The sequence below is a fragment of the Juglans regia genome, chromosome 7 (genome assembly GCF_001411555.2).
Source record: "Juglans regia cultivar Chandler chromosome 7, Walnut 2.0, whole genome shotgun sequence".
NCBI classification, from domain to species: domain Eukaryota; kingdom Viridiplantae; phylum Streptophyta; class Magnoliopsida; order Fagales; family Juglandaceae; genus Juglans; species Juglans regia.
The window spans coordinates 17,996,141-18,012,564 of NC_049907.1; the positions used below are offsets into that span (position 1 = coordinate 17,996,141).

Here is a 16,424-nt window from a genome sequence, read left to right on the forward strand (position 1 = left end):
GGAGCACTTGTGAAGTTAATTTGCAGGAACTGATAGAGAAGCTAATGCAAAAACTGTCTAAAGAGGAAATGGAGGAGGTGGCTATGATAATTAGGAATATTTGGTTAAGAAAAAATCAGTTTGTTTTTTAAAACAAATTCACATCTCCTGGCTAGGTTATCAGTGTAGCAAGGGAACAAATCCGAGTGTTTAAGTTGACTCAAACAGTGGTAGAGAAGAACTATCATAGCAGCACTATAGGGAGGCAAATGAGATGGAAGAAACCAAGTAGAGGTCGAGTGAAGGTGAATTAAGATGCAACCATAGATCAAAAATAGAAAAAAAAATGGGAATTGGAGTAGTCATAAGTGATGAAAGAGGGAAGCATTAACAGCTTGCTGTGATCAAAAGAAGCATGTGTAGCATCCTGCAATAGCAGAATGCATGACACTTTGGAAAGTCATGGAGCTTTGTAGGGATCTTGGTTTTCTCAAAGTAGTTTTTGAGGGTGATGCACAAAATATTGTGAAAGCTATCAATGAAAAAAAAGACTATCCGATCTATGGAAGTATAATTCAAGATGCTAAGAAGATGTTGCAACAACAGCAAGAATGGAAGGTGCAGAATGTTCACAAGACATCAAATGAAGTGGCTCACATGTTAGCAACAAGGGCTTTATGTTTAGAATCAGAACTTGTTTGGATGGAAGATATGCCAAATTTTATTATTGATAGTCTAGAAAAGGAAACGCATTTTATTGATGACACTGTTCAAAGTTAATATACAGATTTCTATTTCTTGATTAAAAAAAATGGTAAAATTAGAATCCAAACAATAAAAAGATAAACCTATGATATTTTTTTTGTATGTTTTTTCTGATATTTTTTAATTTAAATTATGCTATAAATTATATCCTCATTCTTTTACGTTGATAATTTCTTTATTGTAGATCAGTTTTTATTTTTTTATTATTCAATATTTAGGAGTTAATCAATAATAAAATACTGATATGGGTGGAATACACTGTTTTACAGTTTCCCCCAAAACGCCCCGTTTTAAGGTTCAGAGAGAGCATGTTACTGTTAAAATTTCTTTTATCCCTGGAGAGAGTGGGACGCAAACTCACAAGATGAGCTACGCAGTTGTAAGAGCAAGTTTGGTACCTTCTCCCTCTTCTCCTCCTCTTCGTAACCAAAATGGATCTCTTTCTTCACCCAACAATGCCTCGGTAACAATACCAGCTTCCCTCTCTCTATCTCTCTATCTCTCTCTCCCTCTGATATTAATGATAATGGAACGTAATGCTGTGGAGCTCTTATTGAATTGGGTATTTCAGCAGAACACGGGTGGTGGCGGCGGCTGCGCAGAGGTCCCGACCAATAATCCTTCGATGCCAACTGTTTCTGCTTCTGGGTATAAGTGGCGTTTGGTTATAGCATACGATGGCACCCGTTACGCAGGTTTTTGTTCTTTCTTTTTGCCCTCTCTCTCTGTTTGACAAAAGCCATTGGCGTTACTCTTATTTATCGTCAAATTGTTATCATTACTTCTCTTTCTCTCATTTCTCTTTTGTTTTTGGCTTCTAATATGTGAAAATCATTTTATTTACTTTTTCCTTGGAACAAAATTAGAGGAATAGTCGGTCCCTAGGAACACAAGAGCAGTCCTCCTTACTTTAACAAAATTACTCCTTGGTGGGATGGAAAACTAGGAAACAATTAATTCATGAAAGTTGCACTGTACTTGACTTCAAAGTTGTGGCAGGAGTTTTAGATTCTTCAGATATAATCAGTTTCTGCATTTTGAATTCATGCATTACAATATTTGTTTTCCCAGGTAACCTTGCAGCTACTTGGCCTGACCATTGCCCATTTCATGTTCTTACAACACCACCATGACGATTTATTTCAGGTTGGCAATATCAGCAGTCGCCACCAACCATACAGTGCATTGTGGAGAAGGCTCTAACTCGAGCAACAAAGATCGAAAGGAACAATCTTCGTTTGGTTGGTGCAAGTAGGACTGATGCTGGAGTTCATGCCTGGGGTCAGGTCTGTCTGAATTTGTCACTCTTTTAAGGGGATCCATCTACTATCCCAGCTGCAAATAAACCACCAATTTAATTATCTAATTAAGTTTTCAGGTGGCACACTTTATTACACCTTTCAACTATGACAGCTTGGAAAGCATTCATGCAGCTCTCAATGGTCTTCTTCCACTTGATATCCGTGTTCGAGAGATTAGCCCTGCGGTGCCTGAATTCCATGCTCGTTTCTCAGCAATAAGCAAGATTTATCATTACAAAATATATAATGACGCCGTCATGGACCCTTTTCAGCGTCACTGTGCTCATCACAGTACCTATAAACTTAATACTACCCTCATGAGAGAAGCAGCAAGTTATTTTATTGGAAAGCATGATTTCTCTGCTTTTGTCAATGCATCCCGCAATGATCGAGTGCTAAATCCAGTAAAGAATATATTCCGTTTTGATGTCATTGAACTGGTAATTGTAAAGCCTAAAAACAAGCTTTCATTGTTGGTATAGCTGCTCTTGGATGAATGAAATCTGTTTCAACTCAGATTATACATTCCCATATATACTTCTTTTCATTTTCTTTTTCCATTTCCATTTTGATATTAACTGAAGACTCAGAAAGGTATCACCCATTTTGAATCAAGCTGATCAAAGTCTCGAAACTGAAATGTCAGTTGTATTCTTGTCTAGGAAGCTCTTTTGCAGCTAGAAGTTGAAGGCTCTGGTTTCTTATATAGACAAGTGCGAAACATGGTAAATAATGCTTCCCTCGATTCCCTGTGACAAGTGATTGCTTTTGAATTTTGATTCCACGTTGAAGCATTTTTTCTGTTTATTAACGTTTCCAGGTTGCTCTGTTGATTCAAATTGGAAAGGGAGCAATTCCTCCAGATATTGTTCCCTTGATTCTGACAAGTCGAGATCGGAAGGAACTTGCCAAGTATGCCTTGTCTGCCCCACCTCATGGGCTGTGCCTTGTAAATGTAAGGTATAATGAAGAGCACCTACGGCTTCCATCAGGCTGTCCCAAAACCAGTTTTGGCAGGCAACATACAGTGAGAAAATGTAAGCTTCCATTCTACTAAAGGTCCAGCTGCATCAAAACAGGAAAAAGAAAATATCGCTTGAGGAATTGTTCATGCCATTGTAACTTCCAATATATGTGGTTACAATATAGGAATTGTTCCATGCCCTTTGAAATGGAGAGAATCCATCCGACTGGATGGGAACAGGTCACTTCACCTGTTTTATTTAGTTGGATTTTGAACGGTGGAACTGCATCATTAAGGGGCAGACACTTTTTTCCATCTCTTTTTTGATTGGGGATTTTTTGTTAGAGACATCATGCGACTTGTAACAGGTTAATGAGAAGCGTTTAACAGCAGCATGAGATTCTGAAGTACATCTGTTTAGATTATTATTGAAAATCAAGTTGGTGCTAGATGTTGATTTTCTTTCCCGTAGTTTCATAAGTATGGAAATGTGCTGAAAATTCTCTGATGTCCCAACCCGTGAACTCATTGATATGGTTTTCCCCCCCTCACCCAATAAGAGTACAGGTTATACAAACAAACATGAAGGAGTGAACATATAGGAGGATGCAATAGTAATCATGAAGGAAAGGGGCTTTCCAAGCAAGCCTATGAGCTGCTTCAATAACAGAGTAGTCAATTTTCACCACCTCACAAAAAGCAAATCCTTTCTAAGTATATCCAAGGCTTCCAAAGCATCTCATGGTTCTACTGATCACGGTTAGCTTGTTCTTTCGATGATATGCAATTAGATGCATTCACATTAGAAGATTGTCCTATACTCAAATCTAATGTTTCCATCCTAAATCCTCGTGGTCGTCTCGAGCAACTTGATAATGACACTTGCTGAATTAGAATCTCCTCTATCCAATGACCAAAATTTAGGATATTCAACTCAAGAGGGGTTGGTATACGAAGCTTCAGGTAGTCTAAGCTCCGAGGATGGCATATTTTAGGTATGCAGTTGGAAAAATGGTCCAATAATAGTTTTGAAAACGAACGTACGAGTCATTAAGGAATTAGAACGCCACTGGCATTACGTTTTAGCTTGTATGATTTTGGCATTTTTCATTCTGGTGGGCTACACGTGACAAGGCGGATTACATGATTCTTAAGCAGCCATGTGATAATGAAAAATTATATTTGCAGTCATGGAGTGTACAAATATTGCACAATTTTTTTAAAAAAATAAATAAATACGAAACCCACATGAAAAAAAAATTAAGTTGTTAATAGTAAACTCTACTCTTTTTCAAAGTGATTGTACGGCGCTTACGTACTCTACGACTGTAAGTAATTACTCTGTAAAAATACACCAAAGAGAAGAACTGCTGTACTTCGTTCTGATTTTTGAGTGGTTTAAGTTATGAAGTTATTCAAAGCGGCGTGTAGATGAAAAAATCCAAAATGAAAAATTGCGTTACTCTACAACTGTATGCACTAATTATGCCCAAGAAAACACGACACCCACAGCAAATGAACATTTGAACTTGATACCTACATGGAGCTTCAGCTGCCGGAATTACTATATTTATAACTGCAACACAGATAATTGGTATGGGAAGTATCTCCCTCAGTCCCTCGAATGATCCACAATCGGTAAACACAAAAGAACAGAGACTTCTAAACACAAACAAGTTGGTATGGTTTATGTCTCAAAAAAACGAAGCTCTACCATGAATTCTTGGTGCTTTGGTGAATACCACGCCACAGCTTTTGCTGAACCAAGGACCTGCAATGCATATTCAATAGCAAGTATGGGTTCAACTACACGTAAAGGCTGGTCTCGGTTCTTCAAGTCAACGGCAATGCCTAAATGACTCTAAAACTAAAGGGTCCAGCAATCTGAAATGCGTAAAGGGAAATTTTTTAGACCTTCAATGCTACATGCATATGTAAAAAACAGATGATAGAGGCTGTTAAAGATAACAAGAAAGACGATAACTTTTAAACCAAGTCTCCTAGCATGTCATGTTGTTCTTTTTAATCACACGTACTTCACAAGCTGAAAATCAAAACAAACCTTTTCAGCATTTTACTAAATAAGCACAAAAAAGGTCATTATGTTGTTTGCGACCATTCTATATCTTCTGTTGACATCACTAACTTATGCCATAATTAAAATAAGGTGTATAAATCTAGAGGCAGCTAGCATTTCATAAAAAACTTCTGGCCAGAAGCATTTCAAAGCTTTCTCTGGTGCATGACAAATCTATTCAGGTTCAAACGTAAAAGGAAACAATCAATAATAGACATGTTTAAAACCAGCTGCTTTTACAGAATAGACGGGAACAAGGTTAATTTTTTTCAACAACTGTGTTTTTATCTTTTGTAAAATAAATCCTAGTAAGGGAAATACTTGTAAAAGTATAAACATGACAGATAAAGAGAGAGATGCAGGCACCTGCTGCTGAAGAGATAGGCTGGCATTGGGGCCTGAACATCTTCAAGATTTGGCTGTCTAGAATTAATAAGATCATGCACTACATTCGTAGCACCTGAAGGCAGTCTGGAACCAGAAGGAAAACCCAAGCAGGCATGAAACCGGGTGAGATCCAGAAATAGCCTTGGAACTTTCCATGCTGGGCTGTAAATGACACCGATGCAAACAGGTCTGCAAGGAAGGCAGATTTTACTCCAGATGCCTCTAAAGAGAAGCAGTTGGGATCCTGAAAATCATCTTGCAATCTAACTGAGCAATCTCCCACAGAGGCAGTCATAGCAGCACCTGTATGTAATGAAGAATGACATACAGCCCTAGGGGTTATTCAATAAGGATTGCACAAGAATTTACCATTCGTCAACAGTCAAAATGCTAAGCAATGCATCAAACTGTGGCTAGGACCAAATAAATGCTAGATCTTTTCCATGGAGCCCTAGGCGAAACTTCGATGATGGCAATGTCATGAACTATGCTACTCCCAAGATTAAAAATCGTAGCATAGAGGTCTGACCTCAGAGCCAACAATACATTTTTTTAAACGTTATAAAGATACAAGTGCACAGGTTCAATGTTATTAGTTTCACCCCCTGAAGTCACTTGCATGAAAATTAATAAAATCTAATATCTTATGGTTTATTTCCTTAAATCTAACCTCGCTGAGTATTCCTCCATTGAAGCAGAAGCTAGTCTACAAAAAGCTTAGTGCCAAATCCTACATCGCCATCCCCATGTGGATGACCAACCTCTAGAATTTAAAGTTAGAAAAACAGACAGGAGATTGCTTACCGAGGATCCCTGATACTGGAACATGAGGACTTGAAAGGAATATGTCATATGGTTGCACCATTTTCAACTTCTGAGCTTTAGTCCTCCAGATGTCAAAATTCTGCTTTAAGGAAAAAGCAGTTTTGAGGGACAAACCAGGAAGGAGAGCAGCAGGTGGTTCTTGGGTGGTCTGATCACCTCTGAATTGTGTGGGTGACCCGGCGTTATGGTGCATACATAGAAGATAACTGGCACCAGAGTTGGGAGAGAGAGAAGCCAGATCAATGGCCATGGAAAATGGTACGTCCCAAAAATTAGTGCCAAATCCTACATCACCATCCCCATGTGGATGACCAACCTCTAGAATTTAAAGTTAGAAAAACAGACAGGAGATTGCTTACCGAGGATCCCTGATACTGAAACATGAGGACTTGAAAGGAATATGTCATATGGTTGCACCATTTTCAACTTCTGAGCTTTAGTCCTCCAGATGTCAAAATTCTGCTTTAAGGAAAAAGCAGTTTTGAGGGACAAACTAGGAAGGAGAGCAGCAGGTGGTTCATGGGTGGTCTGATCACCTCTGAATTGTGTGGGTGACCCGGCGTTGTGGTGCATACATAGATGATAACTGGCACCAGAGTTAGGAGAGAGAGAAGCCAGATCAATGGCCATGGAAAATGGTACGTCCCAATAATTACCAGATTTGTCAACAAAAAGTGCTGGCGAAACTGCTTCCACCGTTAAGTTGTGGGTGGGGAACTTAAAAAATACGCTACCTCAGAACCAAATGACATAATCCTCAACAAGAAGAATCTTTTTCTTTACGAGAATGGCACAACACAACTCACAGTACGAGAACAATAAGCTGTGAATAAATAGTGAATGTAACACAACACAGATAATACATGGTAAAAGTAGAAGAGTTACCTTGTGATGAAAGACTGCTTTTTCCGAGGTGTCTTCTTATCGGTAAGAGAATATGAATGCGAATCTGTGCTAAGAAGCAGAGTATCATCGGGAGTTAACAATAGTTCGGAAGAGAAACCAAAGGCGTATAAGGATTTGTCGAGAAGGTGTCTCCCAACGCTTTCAAACTGTTACAGCAATGAGGATGCCGAGTTTGGCGGTGGTGCTGGTATTTCCCCAGTCTCCTTCATCAAGGAGGACACGAACTTCTGCAAACTGAACTGACCCAACAAAGTAAAAAACCAGTTTTCAGATAAGGGAATAGTGAGGACGCGATGGAGAGCGAAACCATCGGAAGCGTCGGCGTAAGAGGGGACAATTGGCGCGCCATAAAGCGCTGCATGAAGTGGAGCTGCTTGGCCCTTGAGAGCCTGGTGCCTCTCGAAAGTCCCAGGGGAATTGGGTTCGTAATGCCCCGACCCCGAGGGTCCGAAGAGTTAATTCATAACACCTGATAAACAACTCTAACAAGGTTAGAGTACTTCTAAATTCAAGAATATATCCATTTTACCAAACCTCAAATCGAACGTAAATACTTCAATTAAATAAATCAAATAAACTCATTTATCCAATATTCAATCCAACAACCCAAATAAAATCAACTCTTCTTCATGTCTCAAATAACAACTAGGAATAATAAAACATTAACATAGTCTCCATAAACCGTCTAAATCCATTGAAGTAAACATAAGAAAGATAAATAACCTCTAACACCAACACTAATATCATGAGATACCCAACAATAAATCAATGCTAATCTTCTCCATAGACTTTAATACTGATCCTCAGCCGAACCATCAATGTCATCTGAAATATTATGGAGATAAGAGGGGTGAGTTATCAACAACTCAGTAAGCAGAGAACATATACCAGTGTATAAACATGAGCATTTACAGAAATCAGAATGCAGAACAAAATATTTTCATTTTCAGAGTGCGGAAGCAGAACATGTTATCAAAATATCAGAGCGAAGATTTAGAAATAATTTCATTCAAAATATTCTTTGGCATAGCATAAATGATCATCGTCATCATCAAAACATCATATCAGAACAGAGGCCATGTATAACCCCCGTGGTAGGGTTGTGCATCTGCGGATAGCCAAGCAGAACATAAAACACTCTATCACCAAGGTGTGCACTCAAAACAGAGACCACTACTATAACCCGTGGCAGGGCCGTATCCACTATTATTACCCGTGGTTGGGCCGTATCCACTATTATAACCCGTGGTTGGGCCGTATCCACTATTATTACCCGTGGTTGGGCCGTATGCCACTATTATCACCCGTGGCAGGGCCGTAACTGAACAGAACAGAAACAGAATCAAATTCAGAATCAGAGAGTCATGCCCAAGGTTTTCAGAAATCACGTCTTTTCCAAACAGTGTACTGAACAAAATTTTTCGAAACAAAACAAAATCATATCACCACATAATTTATGCACAAATTTCATATTCGCTCTCATTTTCAAAGTTCAGAAATAAAATATCAAAAATAAGCTCATGTTTACACCAGTCATGACAGAAAATACGTTATTCTTAAACAGAATCTCATGAGTAATGCAGAACAAATATCTGAGGTTGTTTTCAAATTTCTTTTCATAGCAGAACATGCACATTTTCCAAAAAGGACCTCAGTTCATTTTATTTAATGCAAAGTCTAGCATAGGAACCCCGCTTACCTGAACTTCTTAGCTTTTTCAAAAATTCCTCAAAACGTCGGACAATAATTAATCGTCACCTATAAAATAATCAAGCAATTCCCGTAAATTCTCAATCAATCACGTATTTCGTATTTGAACCTAAGAACCTATTTAAATCCTCAAAACCTAGAATCCTAAAAATTCCTATAATACCACCATTATCTAAAAAAAAAAACACCAATATTGTTTACTCTTAAAATAAACATTTACTTAATAACATGCTAAAATACTTAAACGATTTAAGGTAAGTACAAGTGATAATTTCGTTAATTAATAATAAACAAAAAGCTTTAATCGTAATTTAAAAGTTTAAAATAAAATTTCACAATTACTAAAATAATTTACTACCAAAGTACAATTTGAAAAATCCTATTTATTGTATGCAAACTTTTCTTGTACCACCCGTATAAACCACATAAAAACAGACCAAACATAACAACTTGAACACATTCTAAAACTAAGGGTAAAACCGTAATTCATTTTCAAATACCATGCAAAAATGTAAGTTACGGAAACTGCAAATGTGAAATCACGTAGACTCGGTGCAGACACCGTAAGGACAGGGGCGCGAGGCACTCACCGCCAAGGGAGGAGCTGCGCGCGACGCGGCGAAGAAGGCCACGGTGGCGAGACACTAAGAGAGAGAGAGAGAGAGAGAGAGAGAGAGAGAGAGAAAGAAACACGGTGAGAGAGGGACAAAATTCATGCAATAGAGATGGTACACGGCGTGTGCATGGAGGTGTTACCGAGAGAGAGGGTGGTGGTTTGAGTCGGCGGCAGCGTAGTAAGGTGGTGCAGGGCGTAGCTAGCAAGACCAGGTTATGGCTGTTTCCGTCGAGGACAGTGGCTGAACGCGTGCCTGGGAAGGAGGGTCTGGCAAGGAAGTACTCTGTTTCTTGATGCCAAAAACAGAGCAGTCCTGGCTTCTTTCGGGGTTCAGATGCGCGACGTGAGGCTGCCGGTGGAGACTTGCTGTGGTTGGTCCTACCTCAGGCTAGTGTTTTCCGTCGTGTGAGGGGCCAGTCGTGCGGTTGCAGCGTGGAAAGGCTTGGCAGAGGGAGTGGTTCACGGTGGTCTGGCTTACGGTTTCGCGTGGGAAGGCAGCGGCGCGAGCTTTCTTCGTAAGCATATAAATAGACGATTGAACATGAAAAGAAAACCCTAGACGAAAACCAAATGGATACGGAACGCGCATGAGGGACGTGTGTGTGCAAGCATGCCGTGAACGAAAGCGTGCGTGTATGCATGCTGTGCGACGGAAAACAAAATAAGCCGTGCGAAAAAAAATTAAAATAGACGGAAAGAGAAAGAATTAAAAAAAATGAAACATGCGGGAAAAAAATAAAATAAACGGCCAAGAACTTCAAATTAAAAGAAAATAAAAACGCTACTCAAAATCGTAAATTAAGAACTTAAATAAACAATCAAGTTATAAAAAAAATAAAATAAATAAGTAAAAAAAAATCTAAAGTCCAACTATACCAATATTGGGTCCGGGTGTTACATTCTCCCCTCCTAAAAAAATTTCGTCCTCGAAATTTGCTAGAACCACAAACCTAAATATTTATCCACTACAAACATCTCATGCCTACCCCAAACATCGATTATATTGCTGCACTAAATAAATAATCTAAAAATTGTCGAACCTAATATTTCAAATCCTAACTCTCCAATATTATCGATTGTATTCTCCTATATTATCCTTAGCCATACACATTCGCACACACTGTCTTATCAAATTTAGAATATAAACCTCCATAATGCAATTGAAGACAACTAATAAATTCCAAAATCTCCACCTAATATACAACCTCAATAAATAACGAAAAACACTCTCAAACTATTATATCATTACAACCACGCTTCCGCTGCTCACTGTAACAACTTATAGTCCTAAAACATTGAATCTCAAACACATACCTCGGAAAAGAACTAACCTCCACATTTAATCAGTCTTTACCAGCTAAGCCTCACAAATAACTAAAAGAGAACTCCCAAAATAATATTTAAATCTCTAAGTAATAGTACAATCAAATGCTCCAAAAATTAAGTCCTAGGTAACTCAAGTCCCGAATTCCCGAATCCTTAGAAGATCTACTTCCAACCATAAATTTTCCTAAACTCCTCACTTCCAAAACACATACTAACTCATCAAACACCAAAAGCTAGAGCCTCGTAGATAAAAAAAATATTGGGTCTAATCCCTTTGAAAACCTTTCGCCAAACCACAATATTCTAATCTATACAACTAGAAAAGTTTCATGCCATCATAAGATTAATCCCAACTCAACTAAAACAAAAGCTTTCAAGGAGAAGAAATAGTGGGGTACCTGTGATCGCATTGTTATCGTCCTCAACATCTTCAGCTGTCAATGCAAACACTCGGGCTGGTCCCATTCTACGCTGATTGTTTCCCTGAGTCGTCTGACGGGGACCTGGAGGTGTGTTGGTCTTATTCTTGTCGTCTGACGGTAATGGGCATTCTCTGATGAAATGGCCATTCTTTCCACATCGGAAACATGACCCATTTTCCTTTCTACACTCCCCAGTGTGTACGTGGTTACAAAACTTGCAGGGGTTATTTGGTTGATAACCTTGCATTTGCTTTTGTCCCGAACTGCTTCCATCATTTCTCTTCTTCCATGGCCCTTGATCCATACTAGAGGGTCCATGTGGAGTAGCTCTCTTTCTCTGTTCTTGCAATTCAGCACCCCTCTTGAGATTCTGCTCAACTAACATCGCCTTGTGCACTAATTCTGAAAAATTCTGAATCTGAAATATCATCACACGTTCATAAATCCTGTAGTTCAAACCTTCCTCAAACTTCCTAGTCTTTTTCTCCTCATCGGGAATCAAGTATGCGGCGAAACGTGATAATTCCGCAAACCTTGCAGCATACTGGCGCACAGACATGGTCCCTTGCACCAAGTTAGTGAACTCACGAGCTCTTGCTTCCCTATCAGCCTTAGGGAAAAATCGATCAAAGAAATTCTGCTTGAATTGAGCCCAAACAATTAACCCAGTCCCCTCAGTTTCCCTGATAACTTTCTCAGAATTCCACCATCTCTTTGCTTCTCCAGATAGTTTGAAAGCTGCGAACTTGACTTTTTGCTGATCGGTGCACTCCAAAACACCAAATATTTCTTCAATGTCTTGTATCCAATCTTCCGCAGTGTTCGCATCGCCTCTTCCATCAAATATGGGAGGATGCGTTCGATTAAATTGTTCGAACGTGCAACCCCCACTATTGTCATCTTCGTTTAAATTTTCAAGAGTTCGAACTCTACAACGAGCAGCCATCCTGAAAGTTTAAACTCGGTGAAACACTCTAAAATGAAAGAAAACGAAAATACCAGGTAATTAGAATAAAATAAGAGGATAAATAAAATATGCATATAAATACATATATATATATATATATATATATATATATATACCTCAGATAACTATGCAAATCTGACATCACTTAATACACACGTATATCACTAGAATCTGTAACCTCAAAGTTCCAAATTCAATTCCTAACATCAGCAAAATCAAAAACCTCAAATCCCATCAAAATCAATCATAAGGTTCTTGGAATTCAAGCTTAAATATCTACATGGCTATCCTTAAAATCCTCCAATTCCTATATTGAAATTTCCACATCTTATGAACCCACAGATATCTAAACCTCCAAGGTCTACAGTATGCAGAATTCAAACCTGTCTCTGATACCAACTGTAACGCCCCGACCCCGAGGGTCCGAAGAGTTAACTCATAACACCTGATAAACAACTCTAACAAGGCTAGAGTACTTCCAAATTCAAGAATATATCCATTTTACCAAACCTCAAATCGAACGTAAATACTTCAATTAAATAAATCAAATAAACTCATTTATCCAATATTCAATCCAACAACCCAAATAAAATCAACTCTTCTTCATGTCTCAAATAACAACTAGGAATAATAAAACATTAACATAGTCTCCATAAACCGTCTAAATCCATTGAAGTAAACTTAAGAAAGATAAATAACCTCTAACACCAACACTAATATCATGAGATACCCAACAATAAATCAATGCTAATCTTCTCCATAGACTTTAATACTGATCCTCAGCCGAACCATCAATGTCATCTGAAATATTATGGAGATAAGGGGGGTGAGTTATCAACAACTCAGTAAGCAGAGAACATATACCAGTGTATAAACATGAGCATTTACAGAAATCAGAATGCAGAACAAAACATTTTCATTTTCAGAGTGCGGAAGCAGAACATGTTATCAAAATATCAGAGCGAAGATTTAGAAATAATTTCATTCAAAATATTCTTTGGCATAGCATAAATGATCATCGTCATCATCAAAACATCATATCAGAACAGAGGCCATGTATAACCCCCGTGGTAGGGTTGTGCATCTGCGGATAGCCAAGCAGAACATAAAACACTCTGTCACCAAGGTGTGCACTCAAAACAGAGACCACTACTATAACCCGTGGCAGGGCCGTATCCACTATTATTACCCGTGGTTGGGCCGTATCCACTATTATAACCCGTGGTTGGGCCGTATCCACTATTATTACCCGTGGTTGGGCCGTATGCCACTATTTTCACCCGTGGCAGGGCCGTAACTGAACAGAACAGAAACAGAATCAAATTCAGAATCAGAGAGTCATGCCCAAGGCTTTCAGAAATCACGTCTTTTCCAAACAGTGTACTGAACAAAATTTTTCGAAACAAAACAAAATCATATCACCACATAATTTATGCACAAATTTCATATTCGCTCTCATTTTCAAAGTTCAGAAATAAAATATCAAAAATAAGCTCATGTTTACACCAGTCATGACAGAAAATACGTTATTCTTAAACAGAATCTCATGAGTAATGCAGAACAAATATCTGAGGTTGTTTTCAAATTTCTTTTCATAGCAGAACATGCACATTTTTCAAAAAGGACCTCAGTTCATTTTATTTAATGCAAAGTCTAGCATAGGAACCCCGCTTACCTGAACTTCTTAGCTTTTTCGAAAATTCCTCAAAACGTCGGACAATAATTAATCGTCACCTATAAAATAATCAAGCAATTCCCGTAAATTCTCAATCAATCACGTATTTCGTATTTGAACCTAAGAACCTATTTAAATCCTCAAAACCTAGAATCCTAAAAATTCCTATAATACCACCATTATCTAAAAAAAAAACACCAATATTGTTTACTCTTAAAATAAACATTTACTTAATAACATGCTAAAATACTTAAACGATTTAAGGTAAGTACAAGTGATAATTTCGTTAATTAATAATAAACAAAAAGCTTTAATCGTAATTTAAAAGTTTAAAATAAAATTTCACAATTACTAAAATAATTTATTACCAAAGTACAATTTGAAAAATCCTATTTATTGTATGCAAACTTTTCTTGTACCACCCGTATAAACCACATAAAAACAGACCAAACATAACAACTTGAACACATTCTAAAACTAAGGGTAAAACCGTAATTCATTTTCAAATACCATGCAAAAAAGTAAGTTACGGAAACTGCAAATGTGAAATCACGTAGACTCGGTGCAAACACCGTAAGGACAGGGGCGCGAGGCACTCACCGCCAAGGGAGGAGCTGCGCGCGACGCGGCGAAGAAGGTCACGGTGGTGAGGCACTAAGAGAGAGAGAGAGAGAGAGAGAGAGAGAGACGGTGAGAGAGGGACAAAATTCATGCAATAGAGATGGTACACGGCGTGTGCATGGAGGTGTTACAGAGAGAGAGGGTGGTGGTTTGAGTCGGCGGCAGCGTAGTAAGGTGGTGCAGGGCGTAGCTAGCAAGACCAGGTTATGGCTGTTTCCGTCGAGGACAGTGGCTGAACGCGTGCCTGGGAAGGAGGGTCTGGCAAGGAAGTACTCTGTTTCTTGATGCCAAAAACAGAGCAGTCCTGGCTTCTTTCGGGGTTCAGATGCGCGACGTGAGGCTGCCGGTGGAGACTTGCTGTGGTTGGTCCTACCTCAGGCTAGTGTTTTCCGTCGTGTGAGGGGCCAGTCGTGCGGTTGCAGCGTGGAAAGGCTTGGCAGAGGGAGTGGTTCACGGTGGTCTGGCTTACGGTTTCGCGTGGGAAGGCAGCGGCGCGAGCTTTCTTCGTAAGCATATAAATAGACGATTGAACATGAAAAGAAAACCCTAGACGAAAACCAAATGGATACGGAACGCGCATGAGGGACGTGTGTGTGCAAGCATGCCGTGAACGAAAGCGTGCGTGTATGCATGCTGTGCGACGGAAAACAAAATAAGCCGTGCGAAAAAAATTAAAATAGACGGAAAGAGAAAGAATTAAAAAAAATGAAACTTGCGGGAAAAAAATAAAATAAACGGCCAAGAACTTCAAATTAAAAGAAAATAAAAACGCTACTCAAAATCGTAAATTAAGAACTTAAATAAACAATCAAGTTATAAAAAAAATAAAATAAATAAGTAAAAAAAAATCTAAAGTCCAACTATACCAATATTGGGTCCGGGTGTTACAGGGTCACCGGGAACCGGACGAGCCAACCCGTCAAGGGTCCTGGGCATGGGGACGTCGAGGTCCCATAAGCCTCAGTCCATTGCCCATCTCAGTTTATTCATCCTTTCCCCTTCCTTCCAAAGCGATTTTCTGCATCGATGCTCAACCTAAACTAAAATACACCCCTAGCAAAAGATTTTCAAAATTCTTCCAACACTTGCACTTGGCTTGCCACCACCCACAGTAAGAAGTATATCAAAGGGAGGGTATTGGAGTTCAAGGCCTTTGAAGGCGCCATAGCATATTACGGACGCTTCCCCTCTCTCGCCTAGCGATTTTGTTTTGTTAATGTGCCAGTAGCTAAAACTTTTATTTTGTTTAGAAATTTTGAAAAATTGCAACGATGAAATGAAATGAAATGAAAGTAAAAAAAAAAAAAAAGTTTGGATAGTGAATTAAATTGAGTTGAAATGAAATGAAAGTTGAATAAAATATTATTTTTTAATCTTATTTTTGTTTTAAAATTTGAAAAAATTGAATTGTTTATTACATTTTATTTAGAAATTTAAAAAAGTTATAATAATTCGATGAGATGAGTTGAGTTATGAATCCAAATAAAGCTAGTGGATGAGTGTTAAATGTGATTAAAGAAATGCCGGTGTGTGCAAAAATGCCAAGGTTGGCTGCGTGGAAGCCACCATATGTGGGGAGGTTCAAATTGAATGAGGATAGTGGTTCTTATGGAAATTCGGGAATGTCGGGTGGTGGAGGCATTATTCGTGATTCATAGAGGAGAGTTATGGTCGGTTTTGATCATTTTTATGGTCAAGCGACGGATACAATTGCAGAGTGTAGAGCTTTGCTTGATGGAATATGAATGCGTTGTTCGATTGGTTTGAAAGATTTATTGGTGGAGTCCGACTCAAGTGTGGTGGTGGGATGGTTATTTTCGGGTGTTTGTAAGTATTGGTTTTTATGAGATATTTTGGAGGAAGTGAAGGAACTTGTTCGTTTG

General features: G+C 38.7%; 1 protein-coding gene and 1 pseudogene across 4 annotated transcripts; one reads left to right on the forward strand and one right to left on the reverse strand.

Annotated features, from left to right (window-relative positions):
- Positions 1-1,100: 1,100 nt before the first annotated feature.
- Positions 1,101-3,419, forward strand: LOC109004722 (tRNA pseudouridine synthase A 1). 4 transcript variants are annotated; one of them, XM_018983360.2, is made up of 6 exons: positions 1,101-1,207; positions 1,316-1,439; positions 1,891-2,030; positions 2,123-2,485; positions 2,708-2,770; positions 2,866-3,419. In XM_018983360.2, exons 1-6 carry the CDS (start codon positions 1,109-1,111, stop codon positions 3,100-3,102), a joined length of 1,026 nt encoding a protein of 341 aa, XP_018838905.2. In that variant the 5' UTR covers positions 1,101-1,108; the 3' UTR covers positions 3,103-3,419. The 4 variants fall into 4 exon arrangements, with proteins under 4 accessions (XP_018838905.2, XP_018838906.2, XP_035547589.1 ...); XM_018983361.2 differs by having other exon boundaries at positions 1,319-1,439; XM_035691696.1 differs by having other exon boundaries at positions 1,101-1,439.
- Positions 3,420-4,505: 1,086 nt separating this feature from the next.
- Positions 4,506-15,737, reverse strand: LOC109004684 (annotated as a pseudogene).
- Between the last annotated feature and the right edge of the window lie 687 nt (positions 15,738-16,424).

Coding starts and splice junctions, on each gene's coding strand:
- LOC109004722 (XM_035691696.1), top strand. CDS start 1,109: ATGAGCTACGCAGTTGTAAGAGCAAGTTTGGTACCTTCTCCCTCTTCT. Junction 2,031..2,122: donor GAGTTCATGCCTGGGGTCAG/GTCTGTCTGAAT, acceptor TTAAGTTTTCAG/GTGGCACACTTTATTACACC. Junction 2,486..2,707: donor GTTTTGATGTCATTGAACTG/GTAATTGTAAAG, acceptor ATTCTTGTCTAG/GAAGCTCTTTTGCAGCTAGA.